The 21,519-nt window shown below is 26.0% G+C and overlaps 1 protein-coding gene and 2 non-coding genes across 3 annotated transcripts; 1 reads left to right on the top strand and 2 right to left on the bottom strand.

Annotated features, from left to right (window-relative positions):
• Positions 1–759: 759 nt before the first annotated feature.
• Positions 760–2,338, bottom strand: LOC101266280 (F-box/kelch-repeat protein At1g15670). Its single transcript, XM_004249248.5, has one exon. The coding sequence runs from the start codon at positions 2,205–2,207 to the stop codon at positions 1,173–1,175; it is 1,035 nt and encodes a 344-aa protein (XP_004249296.1). The 5' UTR covers positions 2,208–2,338; the 3' UTR covers positions 760–1,172.
• A 15,372-nt stretch (positions 2,339–17,710) lies between these two features.
• On the bottom strand, positions 17,711–17,782 carry TRNAG-UCC (transfer RNA glycine (anticodon UCC)). Its single transcript has one exon. It is a non-coding gene; the product is annotated as a tRNA-Gly (tRNA).
• A 2,229-nt stretch (positions 17,783–20,011) lies between these two features.
• Positions 20,012–20,083, top strand: TRNAG-UCC (transfer RNA glycine (anticodon UCC)). Its single transcript has one exon. It is a non-coding gene; the product is annotated as a tRNA-Gly (tRNA).
• The last annotated feature ends 1,436 nt before the right edge of the window (positions 20,084–21,519 follow it).

Raw genomic sequence — 21,519 nt, 5'->3', positions numbered from 1 at the left:
TTTGAGAGAACATTTTTGGATATTATATATTAATAATTTGTGTTTCACAAGAAAATATATACAACTCATTGTTCTTATCTACTTTACTTCCTATATATTTCTATTCCCAAATTGTATATTTCTATCTTTATATTTAATTATTTATAATTTATAATATGGGGCTTTGGCATTTATATCTTGGCCCCAACAGCTTTATCCAAATTGTAGATTCAACATCATGATAAACTGATCATTTTAGTCGGAGTTTCATGATATTTTATATTGTGAAATTTTAAAAAATATTATTTTTAAAAAAAATATTATTTTTTTAAAAAATAATTCAATTATAAATACAAATAATAGTTGTTCATTTTTCGTGAGAAATTTAGAATGTTATTTACTTTTTCAATGAGAATTTCTTTTTTCTTTTTTACATTATAATCGCCATCTCCATATCTTTTTTTAGTTCAGATAACAGAAAATGAATTTACAGTAAGGTAATATTATTATGTCGATAAATGAATTTACAGTAAGGTAATATTATTATGTCGATATGATTGTAGTTGCAATTTTATTTTTGAAGAATTAATAGTCAATCAAATCGAATAAAATTCAATTCAATATAATATATATTTCAAAAATCATAAAATGTCACAAATCTGGCTTCTAGACAAGTTGTTTTTGCACTTTGTAAAATAGAACAAATATTCCACTGCACTTTTTGTTAACAGAAATAACATGAAACAAAATACATAAAACGATAAATAATGATTCGATACATTAAACTTTTATCGTGCGCAGAATATTATAAACTATAAATAATAATACAATTATATACAGAAGAAGACCACTAAATGAGCAACTCAATTATGTAAATTACAATCCAAAGTAGTGATTTTAATAATAAAATCACCATTACTTAAATTGACATATTTAAAGTGGTAAAAAAAAGAGAGTAAAAAGAGTAACATAGAAAGAGAAAATTTATACTAGCACCTACTAATATTGCTTCTATTATATACTATATACTCCAAACGTAGTTTTACATTACAAAAACTACTATGCTTAAAAGCTCACAAATTTCTTATCAATATATCCACGTTGAAACTCGATTGATTTTGAATTTTCACGATAAAAACGAGGATATGTAACATTCTATTTCATTTTCCCGAACTCGAACTCAAAATTTCATTTCAGATCTCCACGCAACATCCGGATTGTACAAATCCTGAAAATTCATCAGGAACATTTATCTTTGTTAATTTACTGTTTTGTCCTTGTTTTTTGTTGTTTTCTACGAAAAAGAACCCATGCGGGGCACCTTGATAGGCCGACCCGGTAACCAAGGTCCGATAACCAAGATCCACACCACATGCTCCGACTTTCACATTCGGGTCGGATTCTGCCCAACAAGTTAAATTTCCATTTTTACCCACCCCCACACATGCCCTAGGACACTGGCTCGAACCCCATGCATCCTCAACTCGTCTCCACTGAGCCGTGCTGAGTTCGTACAACTCAGCACTACTTTTAAATCGGCCTTGATTTTCCGTGTCGTAGCCACTTACGACACAGAAATCTGAGCCGATTATAACCCCTTCACACTCATCTCGCTCCTCACTCATCCTAGGCAATTCCGTCCACTCGTTGGACGAAATATCGAAAACCCAAGCGGAACTCAGTGCGTTCTTACTCTCATCGTGACCGCCGGCGATGAAAACTCGTCCTCCGGTAGCTCCCATAGCGAAAAAAGACCGAGCTTCCGGCATATCCATACACTGATTCCATCTCCGAGTCATGAAATCGTAGACAAACACATCCTTAATTGGATCCCAGCTCGACGGATTCCATCCACCCATAACAATTAACTTTCCTTCAGTAGTTGCAATTTGACAAAACATCGGTAATCCATCCGGGTATTTTGGAATCGGGTCAACCCGATCCCAAATCCCTGATACTAAATCGAAAACAGAGATCGCAAACCTGGGTTGTCCGGTGGGTTTTGATTCAACCGGAGACGGCAAAGCTTGTACTAAACAAGCAGTTTTATGGGTAAAACCCGTTTGTTTCCGATGGTAATAGAAAGCTTTACTTTGAAGAATTCTACACCATCTCCGGCAAACACGAGATGCAACTCCATGAGTTGAGTAGTGCAACCGGGTCAAACACTCGAGGGCAATGTCCTCGGGTAGACCCGGTAATAATTCAGTGAACTTATTTTGATTCATTTTTTGAAATTTTTTTCAATTGAAGAAGATGAAGTGATGCAGAAATTTGGGGATTTTACGTTGCTATTTATAGTTAAAAAAATTAAAAAAACAATCACCGATGAAATGCAGTAAGATTATTACACGTGGCAATTATCGATAAGATCATTGATACTGACATAAATATATAATGGGCTCGTCCACAGGATAAAAAAATTCCATTTGATGTTCATCGATATTAGCCACACAATAAATTATTATCCTTTTAAATTTGTTCGTATATTTTAATTTAATCAAACGCTAATATATAAGAATGATAATGAGGCGTGATAAATATAAAATGGGATGTGTTTAAGATTATAAGGAATGGAAGTGCAAATAAAAATAAAAATGAATTTTACAAGACAAAAATATGTATTTAATTAATTAAAAATTAAATATATTCGATCAAATTAGAATTTATCAAAGTGTGCTAGTTTTTGGTTTAATATAAGTCATTTTCTTTTAATTTGTTCGTTATTTTATTTAAATATTTAAATCAAATGGTAACTTTGATAAAATATTTGTTAATCATATAAAAATATATTATTTTAAAAAATTATGTTAATGGTCATTTTGAATCATGCTAGATAACTATAAGAGGACATCTGAATGTTATGATTACATTCGATGTTCGGATAACTGAGGTTCAATAAAATTTATAAATTTCATATTGAAGATTTCTAATAAAAGTAATTCTCTATCAAAATGATACAAACTCGAAATTTCTAATTAAAAATAAAAAAATATAATATTATGTTTGAGATTAAATTTATATTAAAACATAATTAACATAATATAACATTTTGTCAATACAAAACAAAAGCAAATTGGTGTTAGTTTCTTATTAGCCAAAAAATGTAAAAGTTTATAACCAAAAAGTAAAAAGTTGATTTTCAATTAACCGACTATTTAAACTTTATTGAAAATTCAATTTGAATTATTTGAACAATGTAATATATTATTTATGAAACATATATTATAAAACCCTATATTTAATTTTTATATTTTAAAATACATGCCACGTGGCAGATAAACTTTATATGTAATAATTCAAATTGGTACTTCCTAGTCATTACCTCTTTATCTCTAAGAGAATGTATGGCCCACGTGGGTTCCACTTTGTCTCTAAAATGGTATGTAGCGGGATGAATACATAATTAAATTTTATTCAAAAGAAAAAAATCGAAAAATTTATGATAGAAAAATATCTTCCTTATTAAAGGAGATACTAATCAAAAATGATTATTCATGTATGTGATTGAAAAATAAATATAGATTCAAAGTTAATTGAAAAATAGTTATTTTTTTCGTATTCATGGTATTGTTAATTTTTAAAGAGGTTCAACATTTATGATATCGTCATACGTTTCAAAATCTATCGATATTATTAACTTATTTCAATTCAAAGCTCATGTGGTTATCATGATATATTCACATATTACATTTTTGATAAATTCTTAAATATTAATAAAATTGAATTTAGTATGAATTTAAATTAATTGATTCAGTGAATTTCGAATCTCGAATTTTAGTAAAAGGGGGATACTGTTCCATGTTTTGCAATTATTGATATTAATAATCTATTTAAAAAAACGAACCTATACATACACATAATCAATGAATGGTTTCTCTATTTTTATGTTAGATGTTTCTAATATATGGCCCACAAATTGACAATACCATTAATTAAATTTACAGGTTCGATGTTTCTGTATTCAATATTTATTTTAAATTTTAATTAAGTTAAATTCATGTTTAAGAGTTTTATTTTAATAGATAAAGTGTTTTTCGTTAAGAATAATTAATTATTCGTTAAGGTTATATTTAGTACAGTAATAATGACATATTCAATTTAGAAAAAAAAATAGCGTTTACATACTTTAGTCATATCTTAAATATAGAGAAACTTTTTTCGAAAAATTTATCGACTAAAGAAAAAAGCATACAAAAAATAATGTAATAGAAAAGAAACCACATACACTATTTTTTTTTAATGCAATGTAGACGTTATGCCTATAGTACAATATAATTTATTGATTCATTTGAAGCAAGGTTGATTGATTTTGTATTTACTATTCTTTTGTAATAATGTGTGAGTTTGTATGTATTATATCTTCTCTATTTTGTTTTATGTATCATTATTTAGTAGAAAAAAAAAGATAAATATATCTTTAAATTAAATATATTTTGTCATATTTTTAGGATATTTTTGTTTTTATCGTTCAAAAATTATAGCATATATATCCTTTATATTGAAAAATTATTACATATATATCATTTATATAATGGTATACACATGTCATAATGTTATTCATCGATCGATATTTATTAAATATTGAATAGACCGATAAAATTGTGTCATGTATCTCTATTTGGTCTTCCCTTAGAGTGAAGGACATTTATGTTCTAGTTTTTCTATGACAGTGACACCAATATCCTAAAAGTATGACGGAGAGTATCTGCATACCATTTACGATAGTTCCGAGATATGTTTATCTTTTTCCCCTATTTTATTTAATACGAAATTTAAGAATTTTTTTAAAAAAAAATTCGTAATTTTTAAAATAATTGTTAAATATTTGCATAGTTAAGAGTCATTTCATTAACATAATAAAAGAAAAAAAATTAAAATGAAACTATTTCTCATTATGGTAATATGACTCTTTTTAGAGCAGTAACTTTGAACATAAACTCATAGTTCAAATAGCAATTTCTAATAATACCATAGTTATTAACTGCATTTAAATGGTTTGGGGATCAACAAAGTAGATAGATGCTAATAAGATTTAATTTTAAAAAATTTCAACATATGAAGTGATTTATTTCGTTTATTGATTTTACAAGATATGTTATTATTAATTTTTTTATCGTTGACCGATAGAATTTTGTGATAATATCACTTTTAGCAAAAATTTATGTGCTCTATTGTTGATTGACAAAATTATTTGATATCTATCTCACTTAAACAAAAACTTCTAGAAACATTTAGCATGTTTTTTTTAAAAAAGAAAATTATAACATTTAGACCTATAGTCAACTATCATATCTTTTTTTTTTTAATTAAAATGATATCTTACCTATGCTTTTTACTTGGATGTGATGTTAGGAGGAACCCACTTATTTACAACCTTATCACAACCATATATCATAAAATCATATTTATTGCTTTTACTTTTTAATTAAAATTTTAGGGCCCATTGTTTGGCAAAAAGACACACATTTTTCCTTTTTTTCTTTAATTTTTGGGGTATGGAATCTTAAGTGTCCAAGATTTGAAAAAATCAGAATTATTGAGGGTAAAATAGACCAAAAAAAATTATTTCAAATTCTAGTTTTTTTTTGTGAAACTATGTGTTATAATTTGGACAAACACTAGACAACTTGCAATGAGAAAGTAGCAACTTGTATGAAAAATCATTAAGGTCAATTTTCTGTTGAAAAATTATAATATTTGTATATCTCTAATATGTGATGGTATATATACTTATATTATATAATTATAATAAAAACTTCATATACGATACGAGATATTGTGAAATTATTGAGCGATTATATATCATTATTATTTATCATATAAATGTTAAAAGTACAAGTATCTAGACTAGAAAGACCCATAAGTACTAAGTCATTTTAAAAAGGATAAATGGTGAAATTTTTCTAAGATATAATTTTTATTTTTATTTTTATAAAAATTGATACAATTTATGAAATTGATTTCCTATTTCTATGAGAAAAACACCCTAAAATATATTACTTGATATTTCAAACGTTTGAAGATAAAATTTGATTGTTTATACTTTTTACGTTTCATATTAATTGATTATTTTATCTTTCACACGTATATTAAAAAATTATAAATAAAAAAATAATTTTATCAACTCATTTTTTAAGAATTGTTTTTGAATTTTACACACTAGTGTTAACACTTGAAAAAATTAATAAATGAAAAAAAATTAATTTAACATTTTTCAAATTTAATAAAATAATCGAAACAATTATTTTTTATATAGATCAAGTAATATGAAACCAGCGAAATATTTATTTCACCGAATGGTCTATTACATTAAAGCCTCTTTATTTTGGAGGATTAATTAAATCTCTAATGATGGAACCCCATGTGCTACTTAATTTTTTAAAATATAAATTATGTCTCTACTTGATTTTTCCACAAGATAAGACCCCAACAATTTTTAGTCCATAGTTTTATTTTTTTTTTAATACTAGATTTTTCATTCTTCTCCTTGCACTAATTTAAACTTTACTATTTTTAGTAAATAATTGTGGAATTTAAAAGATTTACTATGACAGGAAATTGTCAGACATTCGACATTTAAAGTTTATGAATTTATTTTAATAATTTTACATTAATAAATAATAATATACCAAAATAGATGTATATAGAATGTGAACAAAAATATCTTTCTATCTTAATTATAAACGTGAGGTCTGTATATATTTTATCTGTTTCAAACATCATGATTATACAATATATATTGTTTCATATCGAATTCAAACATAAGTTATTGAGTTTTCGTAAAATTAATAACAAATTTTACACGATAAAATTCAATCATACTCAAAAGAAGAGTTTTGATTCTGCGGAATCGATGCGTAGGCCCCACATTAAGGAGCAAGAAGGGATAAGACAATGACACGTTTGGCTACAATGTGATTCACTAATTGGACTAAACAATGGCCAGTTGAGTTGCTTTGTCGTTAAATTTGGGATATGACTTGGAAAGTTGCTGGATTTTTGTAACCAAGTCAAGCACTCAACTAGTTTTTTAAAACTCTTTTTTGAGTCATCCAATACCATGTAATTTTATGTCTCGATCTCTGATTTATTTATTCGTTAATTATAAATAAAGAACGTCTCAGATATTTTTGACATTATATCAGATTAAGATAAACACTCCACTAATTTTATAGAACTTTTTTGAGTTATTCAATACTATGTGGTTCCATGCTTGGATCGCGGACCTGTTTACTCGATAGTTCATTTAATGATTATGATTATTTGTAAAGAGTGTCTTGAATATTCTCAGTATATATTAGATTAAGACAAGCACTCAACTAGTTTTATAAAACTCTTTTGAGTTATTCAATACTATGTAGCTCTATGCTTGGATTGCTGATTTATTTATTTAACAGTTTATTTAATGACTATGATTATTATAAAGATAATCTTAGTTATTCTCAATACATATTATATCAAGACAAGCACGCTCAACTAGTTTTATAAAACTCTTCAGAGTTATTCAATACTATGTTGTTCTATGCTTGGATCGCTGACTTATTTATTCGATAATTCATTTGGTGATGATGATTATTATAAAGATAGTCTCAAATATCCAAAATATATATATCAGACTAAGTTAAGCAGTATTCAACTAGTTTTTAGAAACTCTTTTGAGTTATTCAATATTAAGTAGTTTCATGTCTAGATCGCTGATCTATTTACTCAACAATTCATTTGGTGACTATAATGAAAGAGTGTCACAAATATACCCAATATATATCACATTTAGTTTAGCAATGCTTATCTAGTTTTAAAAAACTCCTTTGAGTTATCCAATATTAAATAGTTTTATATCTAGATCACTGATCTATTTATCAACAATTAATTTGGTGATTGTAATGAAGAGTGTCGCAAATATTCTCAATATATATCACATTTAGTTAAGCAATGCTTAACTAGTTTTTAAAAACTCCTTTGAGCCATTCAATTAAATAGTTTCATGTCTAAATCACTAATCTATTTACCAACAATTAATTTGGTGACTGTAATGAAGAGTGTCGCAAATATTCCCAATATATATCACATTTAGTTAAGCAATGCTTAACTAATTTTTAAAAAATCTTTTGAATTATCCAATATTAGATATATAGTTCATGTCTAAATCTGAAAATGAGTCTCAAACACTCTTAAGATATATCATTTTACAATTAATCTCTAAGTTTCAATCTTAAGTAATTCTAATTTATTTTTTTAAAAGAAAAAAACATCACTTGAAAGGATTGTGTTTAGTAATTTCAAATTTGAAGATAGTTTGAGACTTCTAAATTGTGAGATTACACAACTACGATTTAATAATATAAAACGATTAGGATTAGGTACTTTTTTTTAATAGTATGGTACAATATAATTAGGATAAGGTACATACAATTTTTATAATTAGAAACCTCTTTATGCTTCGTTTAATATATTAAATTATTAATTACCTTTATAATTTATGATATTATACTTATTTGCTATAATTTGGATTCTATGTTTTTACTTTTTGCTTCTTTTCAAAATTATATATACGGTTTTATTAATTAGTTGCCAATTTTTAGTTTATATGCTTTTATTCAACGCTTTAAAATATATTACTTAAGTCCAAAATATATTGAAAATAATATCTTTATCTCCTTGAGATATAAATATAATAAGCTAAAATCGACGTATACTCTGATTTATTTTTTTCATATCTCACATTTTGACGAACTAAAAGAGCAGTACTCTAAATATACTATTATTGTTTATTGACTTGGAGTCTAAATCAATATAATTTTAAAATACGTAACTATTATTTAACTCTTAGCATATTATCCTTGATTTTCTAATATCCACAGACCATGGTTTTGTGATATTAGAAAAAAAAAATCATGGATCATCCCAGCCAAACTATAAAAGATAAATTTGAAAATACAACATCAAATCTAAATAAATAATAAAAAGACAAAAATAAATAGTACTAAAAAGACAAAAATTTTAGTCCTCATATAATGCTAGAGGACTAAAATTATTCATTAATATTTAAAAGGGAGATTTTTTTTTCCTATTTAATTATATCTTGAATTTATGGCAATATATATTTTACTAATATCTTTGGTTCTTTAATTTTCATCCGAACAGTCTCTATCCTTCTTAGCTGTCTCAGAACCTCAAATATAAATGGAGAAAAAAAAAACTATACTTATTTTATACAAAAAAAAAATCAAATAAAAGGGAGGAAAATCTATTAATAATAATATATCTATGTAATTTCGTAAGTGAAGTCAAACGAGGATAGAATATATATAGATCTTATTCATATTTTTGTGGAATTAGAAAAATTTCTGAGAAACTCTCGATTTAAAAGAAATATAATAAAAACAAAATTGAAAAAAGTATCGATAATAAATTAACAAGATAAGCGTAGAAAATAAAAGAATGGATAAAATTAAATATGAAGAGTGAGATGTTACATGAATACTTCTAAATAGAAAAAAATGAGAAGAGGAGGTTAGCCCTACTTGTTCCACATAAAAGTAGTATTATATTTGAATAGTTATCTACTAAATATCCTTTTACTATTATTTTTTTATTACATATTTTTTCTTATAAAATCATGTTTTTAATAAGCTAAACATATATTATGCTTGTCAAATATTTTTTTAATTTTCTTTTTGATCTGCATCTAGAAGTATCTCAAAATCTAGTATATTTGTGCACTTTTATCTTAATTTTTTTTTTCTCATATTGTCCATCGTGAAGGTCAATTCTCACCTTATCCTGTTAACTTTGTTCCTAATCAGTATTGCCTTTACATATCTTTATCATCCTCATCTTTTCTATATTTTTCTGTGTTTTTAACTGTCTAACTTTCTATTTACAACGATGTTGGTTTAATTAACCTTTAAGACTCGATGACACATTCTTAACACATAGTACCATGAATGTGAGCCTCCATTTACTAACCCTCTTCGGTATGATGTATGACATTGTCGATCTTTGCTTTCACCTCTACATTATATGTTACATTGTTGAACTTGCACTCTGAATACTATGTTTTTGCCCTGTTCAACATGAGAGGACGAAATTTTAGAGGTCAACTACTAATTCATCAAACTCCTCGTATATTGATCAATACTGTATCATTTACAAATAATAAACGAGCAAATTGGTCATTATGTGTGAAGTGTCTTATAAGTCAACTAGTCAATGAGATAAACTATACGAAGCTATATGTTATCTTTCTTCAAATTAGTAGTCAAATAAAAATTGCATTTTGCTTCTTTTGGATTTGGATGGATCATTTCATTTTCTTTTGAAATCATCAATAATATATTTGAATTTACCTCAAGTGCACTACAAATTAATAAAAATTTTATTAATTAAGTGCTAATTAATTAGACTATTGTGTTACTTGTGTTTGTGTCATTTTCTTCAATTAATTCCCTCTTCTTACCCATTTGTCCCAAATCTTTTGCCAATTGCCACTCTGTACATCTAAGTCTTCGACAAGTAACAAAGAAGCCCTACATTGGTCGATAATTGTATTTATGTCTTTTCATTTTACGTACATTTTCAAAACGAAAAGAAACTTATTTTTTTCGAGAAAAAAATATTAGATAAGAATTAAGATGAAAATATTAATTTCTTTCAAGTGTATGAAGAAGGGTGGGTACCAGAATATACTTTAGAGGTAACTATGATTTACGTTTTGATTTTAAAAAAAAATGAAATTCGATTTTTCTTGATCAAATACAATAGAGAAGCTACGTACTAAGAAGGGATATCAATTATCCCTACCCAAGAAATAATGAGATTAAAATCCAATTGAGTTAAGAGAAAAAAAAGATTATAAATTACAAAAATATACAAAACGTAAAAATTATGATTTTCGACTTTAATAAATCTAAAGGGGGTGTTGTCACATTCTTGGTCAACTCTAATAATATTAATTAGGATGCGTGAATCGAATTGAAATATGGATAACATCGTTATTATTTGATTTATTTATTTTATTAATATTATTTCATATAGTTTTGGACATGTCACAAATGACTACTAATATTATGAAAGCTAACTAGGGGCCCTATCGTTATCTTTGAGAGTCCGGAATTTAAAAGGTATAAAATATTAACAAAAAATTTAAAATAGTATATAAAATTTTATATTAACTAATTGCTGGAACAACAACAATTTACTCCACCGGAAAAATCAAAATCGCTGTTACTGCAGCAATTTTGCAAAATGTGATTTTTTTAAAAAAAAATTCAAATCGCTACCAAGGCAGCAACAATGATTTTGCTTTTTCTGATAGAGTAAATCGTTACTATTCCAGCAATTTTACCGTTTTTATTAATATAAATATTTTTTACCATTTAGACTTCGAACTCCTATTTTTTACGATGTTCATTATTAATTGAAGATGCATGAATAATCAACCTACATAGATATTATACTATTCAAATATTGAATGGTCCCATAAGTAGCATGGATTAATTTTTCTAAATATCATTTCATGCTTAGCCTCCAATTAAATGTGTGGCACACCAATAATACAAGAAATACCTATTGATATATTCAATTCGATACCGTCAGATAAGTAGGCAAAGTTAGATTACAATTCAATACTAATTTATTAGAATTCAGTAATTTTGACCTAAATTATATATTTATGCTAAAAAATTTAATGTAATTCATATTTATTTTTTTCAAAATAACTAAAATCATATAAAGTTTTTTCAAAATAATTAAATTTTATAAATTTTAAATTCTAACTATTTATATGTAAGCACCAAACTTAGGCCCCTAAGCATTATAAATTTTCAGGCCCTCCCTTCCCCACTCACAAAATGATCTTCATATATATATATATATAATTTTAATAACTTCCATTATTATACGTACTATATTTATATGTTATGTCCTTTTTTGGGTGAAGGAAATTAAATTCGTGTGAGGCCTAATATTAATATATTTGGGAAAATTTTAATAAAAATGTGAATATATTTAGAATGTGTTCTACTACATGTGCTTATATTGTTGTATTAATTAATAAAATGAAAAATAGACGTATAAGTATAGACTTCTTGTAAACGATTGGGGTCGAGTTTAGGGTAGTTCAAAATCGAATCGAAATTGATAATTATAATCGAAAAAAGTTATTGGTTCATCGATAATGGGTTATTTAATTGCAGGATTTTGATTTTTATTTTTAATTATTGAATTATCGGTTCTTAAAAAATTGAGGTTTATTCTTAATGCATTAATGGATAACAAATGGTAAAATAATAAAATTATATTTATTCCATTTGATATATAAAGTCTTTGACTTAAGATTTAGTTTCATATTTATTTATTTTTGACCGTCTTTAACTTTTGATTATTCTACAATATGTTAGTGTTGATTTTGGTTTATCACCATGTTTTCAAATAATTTTCAATCATTTATTTTTGTCAAATCTTAACTATCGATTTGATAACTGAATCAATAACAATCTAATAAGTTCTTAATCATTTAGCATGCCTACAAATCAATAACTAATAAATCAAATTGATAAATTTTAAAATTGAACTGAATCGATCAATACGCACCCGAAGTCGACCAGCCAGCCGCCCATAAATAAGGTTAAGTGCTAACGTCCATACTTTGGTCACTTTCATATTTAAACTTTTTGCGTGTTCGATTTGACACAATACATAATGAATTTGTCTTAAACTTTATGACAAATTGCATAGTTGAAAATTAGATGAAAATAAAATCCAAAACTTAGATGGATCATGAATCATGAAGAAGAAAATATATAATATTCCTTTAAATTGTGTTTCATGCCTCGTTGAAGTTTCACATTTACTTGTGAAGGGAAAGGATATATATAAAAGGATCGGGGCGGAGCTATGATTCTGATCGATAATAATAGTGTTATTTGATTTAGCGATTTGTTGTCAATGTTTCATTTGCTTCTTTAGCTTAGTAAGACTTCAAGTACGCTATTGTTATAATTTTTTAGGATTAGAACAATTTTTACTCCGTATTACTCACAAAAGCTTATAAATAACTTCAACTTATATTCATGTCAAGAAAACTCCTATTTTCAAATATTATTTTCAAGGTGAAAACAAGTATTCATATTTTTTCTTTCTTTCAAATTTCACAATTCTTATGTACATTTACTTATATACATAATTTTATTTTGATTTAATTCAGATCACAAATTTTAGAAGCTTTAATAAAATACCTTCGTATAAACGAAGACTTTGGAGAGTATTATATTTTAGTCTAGTATAGTTAGTTGACGTACCAAGTTAATTAAAGTTGTAAGAATTACGTATACTCAAAGTCCAAATAATGGTTATAATAAAATAAAGGTTCCTCAAACTTTGCCCCTTTTTTGGGGATAAAATGAACATGGACAATTGGGCTAATATGACAAATTATGTCAACTAATTATCTTTAGTATAAAAAAATTGTCAAAGTATCTATATATATATTTACCTAAAATGTTTTTAAATAAATTAAGTATCAAATAGAATTTAAGTGTTAATTGTGTGATTTGCATTTGTCTTTTGAATTTATCTAAGTTTTGTAATTTTAAGTGTTGCTACTATAAATATTTGAAATTTAAAGTGTTGCTAACTAATTTTTATGGGAAAAAAAAAATATAAGTCATAATGCATCCTTTTTTCTTCTTAGAAGAATTATTTGAACTTTTGACTTTATAATATATTACTTATATAATTAGTTAAGGTTGATATTTATATATGTTAATAAGTTCGATCAAAGCTGAATTCATTTGTATAGCTACGATTCAAGATTATCGCAAATAAAATTATAATCAAATTATTTTAAATTGCTTATTTTTATGTCATTTATTAATGATTATACAATTCAAACAATTTTAAATTTATCTCAAATGAAAATGAATAATGCCTTGTTTACAATAACCTTTCAATACTTATTTTATTTATTAGAAAATCATATATAGGCCAACAAAAAATAAAGGCTTCTAGAAGAATACAAATATTATAATTTATAGGACCACTTTTCTTTTGGCTCTTTTAGATAAATATCAAAACTTCACTTGTTCCAAAAGGTAACTATATATATACATTTATATTCTATTTTGTATATTATTATACACTTGCAACTATACCAAAAGATTATGTTACAACCCCACCCCCACCCCACACCCCCACACCCCCACCATATATATATATATATATATATATATTTGTATATATATAATATCTACTACTAGACTTGTGATACACTTGCACATGCCTCCATCAATTGTCAAATTGAAATTAGAGTGTCACACAAAATAATTATTGCCTTTTTCCGATCTCGATAAAATTAACTAATGAAAATATAATCAGTATAATTTATTTGAGTTTTAATTAAGTATTAATTCAAACGTCTATTTTAATTCATCCAATTTAGTTGATTTAAATATCAATGATAAAGAATAATTGTTATCTATTTAACTAAATTATAAATAAAGAAAATAAAATTAAATAGAAATTAAACGAATTGAATTATGCTATGTTTGTTAACTCATTATATTATTTTAATCCGTTTGAAATTTAAAGTAATAAAATCCGCCAAGTTGATGATATCTTACTTTTGATATTTATAGCTTTTGGTGCTATCTATTTATTATAAATAATATATGTCTCGTTAATTATTCTATTTTAAAAGAATGTAACTAATTATTAAAGAAAAAGTATTCCCACCATAATTTAAAAGCTCATGCCTTAGGCCTGCTTTTATAGGGTTTATGTTGCTTCATGCGTTTCTTCGTTTATTTTTAATTGTCATAATTTTATTTTTTAAATTCAAATAATAATAATAATTTTGATAAATATTTTACGATATCATCATATTAATACGCTAAATAATAGAATTTATTATACTTTTCATATATTTTTAGATATTTTTTTTTAAATAATAGAATTAATATAATTTAATTAAACTTTAAAAATTAATTAAATTAACTTTTGAAAAACACGATACAACAATTAAAATGGACTATGATAAAAAGAAAAAGTCCAATATTTCTAGCACAACTTGAAAATGATGTAAGGTTTATGAAAACTACTTTATTTTATTATCAAAACCTTCTAGACTCTTTCTTTTAGTTTATTGAAAAAATACTATTATTAGATTGGGTCCACCATAAGAGATTAGATTATATCAATCCATAAACCAATTAATTATTAATTAATTAGTACTCATCCTAAAACCCTAGTATATAAGATTAAAATCAATATGTGATTTAGTATTGATTCATATTCAAGATTACAACAATAAGAAATTGACCCAATAATTAATACAAATTAAATTTATTGTACATGAAGTAAGTTATATTTTTGAATGTTTGCCTACTAATAGGGATTTTCGCTATTGCGATAACTGTGATTCAAAATCAATCACACTATTTTAAGTCTCAATGGATAACTCTAAGGTTATATACTTCTTTTGTCTAATAATATTGAAGTATTTATATTTACTATTATTGTGTTATGTAGAAAAGTCACTTGTAACGTTACATCACCCAAAAATATTAAAATCTTAAGATTAAATTGACAAGCAAAATATAGGTCATTCTCCATACTTCTCTAGAAAAAAAACAAATGAATGACATACACTAAAGAAATGGACAAATTTTAAAAGAAAAATTTTATTGATAGAGACAACAAAGATATATAAATAGGGAAAATCATTACATGGGAAATGTATTTACTCATACTTAATTTTTTTTTTAAAAAAAAGGGACTAATAGCCTGCAAATCGCATAGAAAATATAAATTATACTGGACAAATTTTATGTGACAGATTCGAAAAAGAAGTCAAGTAAATCGAAGAACAATGTGTAAAAAATATTCATAGGATTATTTTATTCAATTCAATAATTAATCATATTTCTTTATTAGTGTCTTATTTCAACTCGAAATATGAATACAAGATTAATAAGAACTATATGTTTGAATAGTTTTTAAATAGTTTGCATTATTATCAAAATATGTTTCTTTTTTTTTTCTAGTCACAAGAATTATTGAACATTATATTGATTTTTTCCAATGAGCTCTAACCCCAATGTCAATGACCAGCAAAAAAGTGCACTGATTTTTCAACACTAATTAAAGCTATATATATATATATATATATATATATATATATATATATAAAGTCATTGATATTGATTTAAGTCCAATAATATTGGATATGTTTTTGTTGTGTAAATCTAAGTAAAACTTAAGTATTAGGGATATAAATGGTCGAATTTGCCCTTGAATTTTGCAAATCATCTAATCACATATGAAAATCTTTAACTCTATTCTAGAGATTACACATTTTTTAACAGACGATGAATTAAGTTAATTGCGTTATTTTATATAGTTCAAAAACAATTTTAATGTTTTACTTTAGTACGTATACCTATTAGATTTGAATCGAAAGATAATTTTTATTTTTTTAACGAATTAAAAGGAAAAATATATTTACATAAATTTAGACCAATGAAGTAATATTTTGTAAATATTAATGTTGTGCAATTTCAAGATTATCCAAAGAACAAAGAGCCAAATAAAAAATCCTATTAAAGTGACTTATGAAAGCAACCAAAAGTTGAATTGCTTGTTAAATGCAAATGGTAACAAAATGAGACATATTATTTAAAGAGTCAAAATTAAATGATTGGATTAAGATAAGATAAAAATGGTTTATGTGTCACATGTTTTAGTTATACCAGATTTACATCATGATGTTTTTTTACTTTGTTATCTAAAGCTACAAAAAAAAAAAAAAAGAATAAACAATTAAGTGATAGTAACATGTTTTATTAAAATGATTTCTTTAGTGCAATTTGACTATTTCCAGTAATAATAATATGACAAACATTATCGTTAACTGAGGTGGAATAATGATTCTGATTTATTTTGTTTGACATAACATAAGATTTTATCGAAACAAGTGAATTTTGCTAAACGGTAATAATAACATATTAAGTGTAATCGGAAATTGAAACATAACAAAGGCTTTTGAAAGGTAATTACAGGAAATTAATACGATATTTTGAAATATAAGAAACGATAGATATCAATAGAAATCAAAATATAATTATTAAAGCAATACTATGATAACTAGTACAAGACAATCGCCGGCCCACTGTAAAAGGCTTTATGAACCTAAAATTAATGGGCCAGATCCAGATCAATATTGGTCTTGGGCCCAATAAATAAAGATATGGGCTGCTCTGTGGACCCTTATCATTAGTTTAGTAGTAGTACTACAACCCAAATTCCTAATATTTCTAGCTACGGAATCAAAATATGTGGTGTCGTGGATGAAATTGTTCCACCTTTAACTAGAGATCTCGAGTTAAAACCCTGGATATGAAAAATGCTTGGAAGGGAGCCCTACGTGAAGAATCCAGATATAGTCAAGCTTTAATGTGAGTATCGGACGCTGGAAAAAAAAACATTTCTAGGAAACATGGTTGTTGATTAACAAATGATCAAGCATGTTATATTTGGTTACTAAGGCCAACACACTAAGGAAACCAAGATATATGCACAAGGATCGAGGATTATCTGGCTATCGATCAATGGTGGAGCTCTAACGAAATTCAAAATATAAAGAAGAATACACATATAAAAAAAAAACAAATAGATTTAACTTATAATATACGTGATCGAGAGCCGAGGACGCCAAAAACACTAAAAAAAATGCGTCTGCCGGGAGTCGAACCCGGGTCTATTGCTTGGAAGGCAATTATCCTAACCGTTGGACTACAAACGCTTGTTGATAAATTTCTCAACAAATCTTATTTAGTTATATAATATTTTTGCCTTGAAATCACATGGATAATATAATCCTTTAAATAGTATTAGAATTCCATTTTTGAAGAATCCGACAAGAGTATAATGACATCATTTTTGGATAGTCTGAGCAACACACTCACACTCGTAATCCCAAATGCTTCATAAGCTCAAATGCATCAAAACATTTCTGCAAGAGATTGTTTTCATAGCTTAAATCCGTGACCTCCTGATCACATGACAACAACTTTACCAGTTACGTCAATAAATGAATATCAGCTGCTCATGATCTATATTTACTTACCTATGGATACATAGAGGAAAAGGTTTGACTTATGGCATTGTTTTGCAAAATTCATTAAACGGCTTGGTCCACCGATGTTTATATCAAGTGCAACAACATACCTACAAGTTCATCAAATTTCACTATATATTTTTTTTCTGAAATATATGTGAGTATTGGTTTGATATAAGTGAGGAAATTTTGAAGAAAAATGAAAGTTTGGTTTATGTATATTTAAAGGAGACCAAAAGCTTTCTTTTTGCCACCAAAGATTTCTTTCACATTTAACCAATGGCTAAGATAGTGGCTAACTTTAAGGGTTGATCGGTACGATGTATTAGAAAAAATAATATATTTATGAGTTATTATGGTATTTTGAATTAGAATAACAGGGCCTTGTTCTCTACCTATCGTAACAATAACAAAAGTCCATATCGAAATTCATTATCTCATTTTTTAAACACTAAAATGGAGACTTTTAAGAAATCTATGTCCTAAACTTGCACGCTCTATGTTTTTCGTCAGCTTTCCTTCTAGTAAAAGATTAGCTTGTACCCTCCTCTAACTCCGTGTCTAGGGATTCCTGGCGTGTGAGTTGAGCATATTATTGATTGCTAAATGATATTATTTAATTCTTTGTTTGGTAGGATTTTCAGCTTATGGATAACTAATTCATATATTAGTTATGAATCTTATTCACTTTATAATGCATACAACTAATATTTCTTTCGTGTCATATTAGTTGATCATCTTATTAAAAATAGTTATCGATATTAGTTGATAATAAGCATGAATTAGATTTTTCCTACATTACTCTTGCAATTAATCCTTTTTTAAAGTGTTCACATTTGTTTATAAAATTCTCCAAAAATTTACAAGGGAGATTAATAGGCGTGTAAAGTAAGATGATCAACTAATATGAAACCGAGAGTATATAGTAAAACACATTATTCTTTACAAATAGCTCATTACAACTTTTATTAATATATGAATTAGTATGGAAAAAGATACCATTGTCCTTGATATATTCCACCAAATAGAAGATAAGAAACAATTACAATATAATATAACTAGTCTCAATTTTACTAATCTCAACATAACTAATATATTTTATTCGATACTATTCTTAAACATCTATTCTAAGCGACCCCTTATTTTTTGTTCTTAATATAATTATCCACTTGTGTATAACAAAGTCAATAAATATAATGTACAGGAAGAAGAGTGTGACAATGTTGGGCAGAAATATATGCTAAAAACTACCCAAGTGCTAGAGGGTTAAACTAAAAATTATATTGCAACCTTGAATAAGAAATAATTTAACTATGAAGTTTTGTACTCTTTTTTTTTTTATGAATTTTTTTTAATGAATAAACTAGAAATATAAACAATGAAATTGCCAACAAGATTAATGAAGTTAGACTTTTCGATTAATTCCACAAAATACATGTCATTTCTCACAATTAATATGTACACGATAATTCTGAACAAATGAAGAAAACACTTAGTGAAAATTGAATCTAAAATCTATTAAAAAGAGGTATAAAGTGTCAATATTTTTCAAAGTAACTTACTATTCCTTCCGTCCAACAATAGTTATTCACTATACTATTTTGGGATGTTTAACAATATTATCCATTTTATGAAATCAATCGATCATTTTACACTTACTTCTAATTTACCCTTATTAATAATTATTGTAATTTCTCTATTAGATTTTTCAAGACATTATATTTGTATATTCAAAGAATGATATAGTAAAATTATTCTTATATTTATAATTTCTAAAGAACTATACGAATCAATAGTGAACAAATATTTTTAGACAGAGGAAGCATGAATTTATTTTGTCTTAAAACCATTATTGTTTTAAGGAAGATTATTATTATATAATTGAACAAGATTTGTTGAGAAGTTTATCAACAAGCGTTTGTAGTCCAACGGTTAGGATAATTGCCTTCCAAGCAATAGACCCGGGTTCGACTCCCGGCAGACGCATTGCTCTTTTTATATGCCATTTATGTCTCGAAAAACTATATATTCCCTCGGTCTCATTTTATGTGACACTTTTTGAATTTTGAGATTCAAACAAGTCTGTCTTTATTACCTTTTTATGCCTTTTTCCTTAAAGATTGTCGTTACGACTTACGTTCCGGCGACGCATTGCTCCTTTTATATGCCATTTACGTCCCGAAAAACTATATACTCCCTCAGTCTCATATTATGTGACACTTTTTGAATTTCAAGATTCAAACAAGTCTATCTTTATTAGCTTTTTATGCCATTTTTCCTTAAAGAATGTCGTTACGACTTACGTCCCGAAAAACAATATACTCCCTTTGTCCCATTTTATGTGAAACTTTTCAGATTTCGAGATTCAAACAAGTCTATCTTTGACCGTAATTTTTCATAGATCTTTTAAATATCAAACAATATACTACTCCCTCCAACCTATTTTATGTGGCGCTTTTTAAATTTGGAGATTTAAACAAGTCCATCTTCGATAATAAGTTTTCATTAACTTTATAAACTTTTTGAATTATTTATTATTGTGACTTATAATAATTTTTTACGTAATTTATAAATATATAAATTTCATTTTAAAAAATTAAAAAATTCATATTTAATTTTCAATCAAACATATTTGACTGTTGAAAAATTACTTTTAGTGATTCTTTTCCTACTTAATTCTACTTAATTTTTTTTTTTGTGTGTGTAGGAGACATTAATTGCAACAAGATCAATGATTAGTCTCCTTGGAATATATGATTAGCAAATTATACAACTAATGCAGTACACTTTCATGTTTATGGCAAATATTCACCTCATAATCTATATGCTACTCATACCCTACAATTTAACGGTAAATATATTATTACTATTATTATTACTGTTGTTGGTGTGCAATGAACCTCTTGTGCCTTTTTCACGGGTGGTTGAACGTGATAGGGAGCCTAAAACAAAATTTTAATTTGAGGCCTAAAATATAAAAAAACTTTATATATATATTTATTTAAAATTTATTTTTCTTACTTAGGTAAAAATTATTAGTACATAAATATTATTTTTTCAGTTATTAGTTTTAGGTAAAATTTTATCAACTCAACATTGAAAAAAATCCTTTTAGTGAGACAATTATTATATGAATTGTTAACATAATTGTATAAGTAATAAATTAGCAAATATTAAATAAAGATAAAAGTCAGAACCATATAATTTGATGCAAGAAACTGATGACTTTTTATACCCCATTTTAATATGCTTGTAGCAATGCTTGAAACTAAAATTTAAGAAGAATTTGTAATTCATTTTGTTCAACACTTTTCACTGTTAATCTTTATTTTTAATAAAGTACAAAAGATGTTAAAGTGAATAAAATGATATATCTTTTAAAAAATTATACTTTTTATTCTAAATAATTATTTTTTATATAA

The sequence above is a fragment of the Solanum lycopersicum genome, chromosome 10, assembly GCF_036512215.1.
Source record: "Solanum lycopersicum chromosome 10, SLM_r2.1".
In the NCBI taxonomy this organism is placed as follows: Eukaryota; Viridiplantae; Streptophyta; class Magnoliopsida; order Solanales; family Solanaceae; genus Solanum; species Solanum lycopersicum.
The sequence above is the reverse complement of the archived record's forward strand: the minus strand, read 5'-3'. Positions and strand labels throughout refer to the sequence as shown.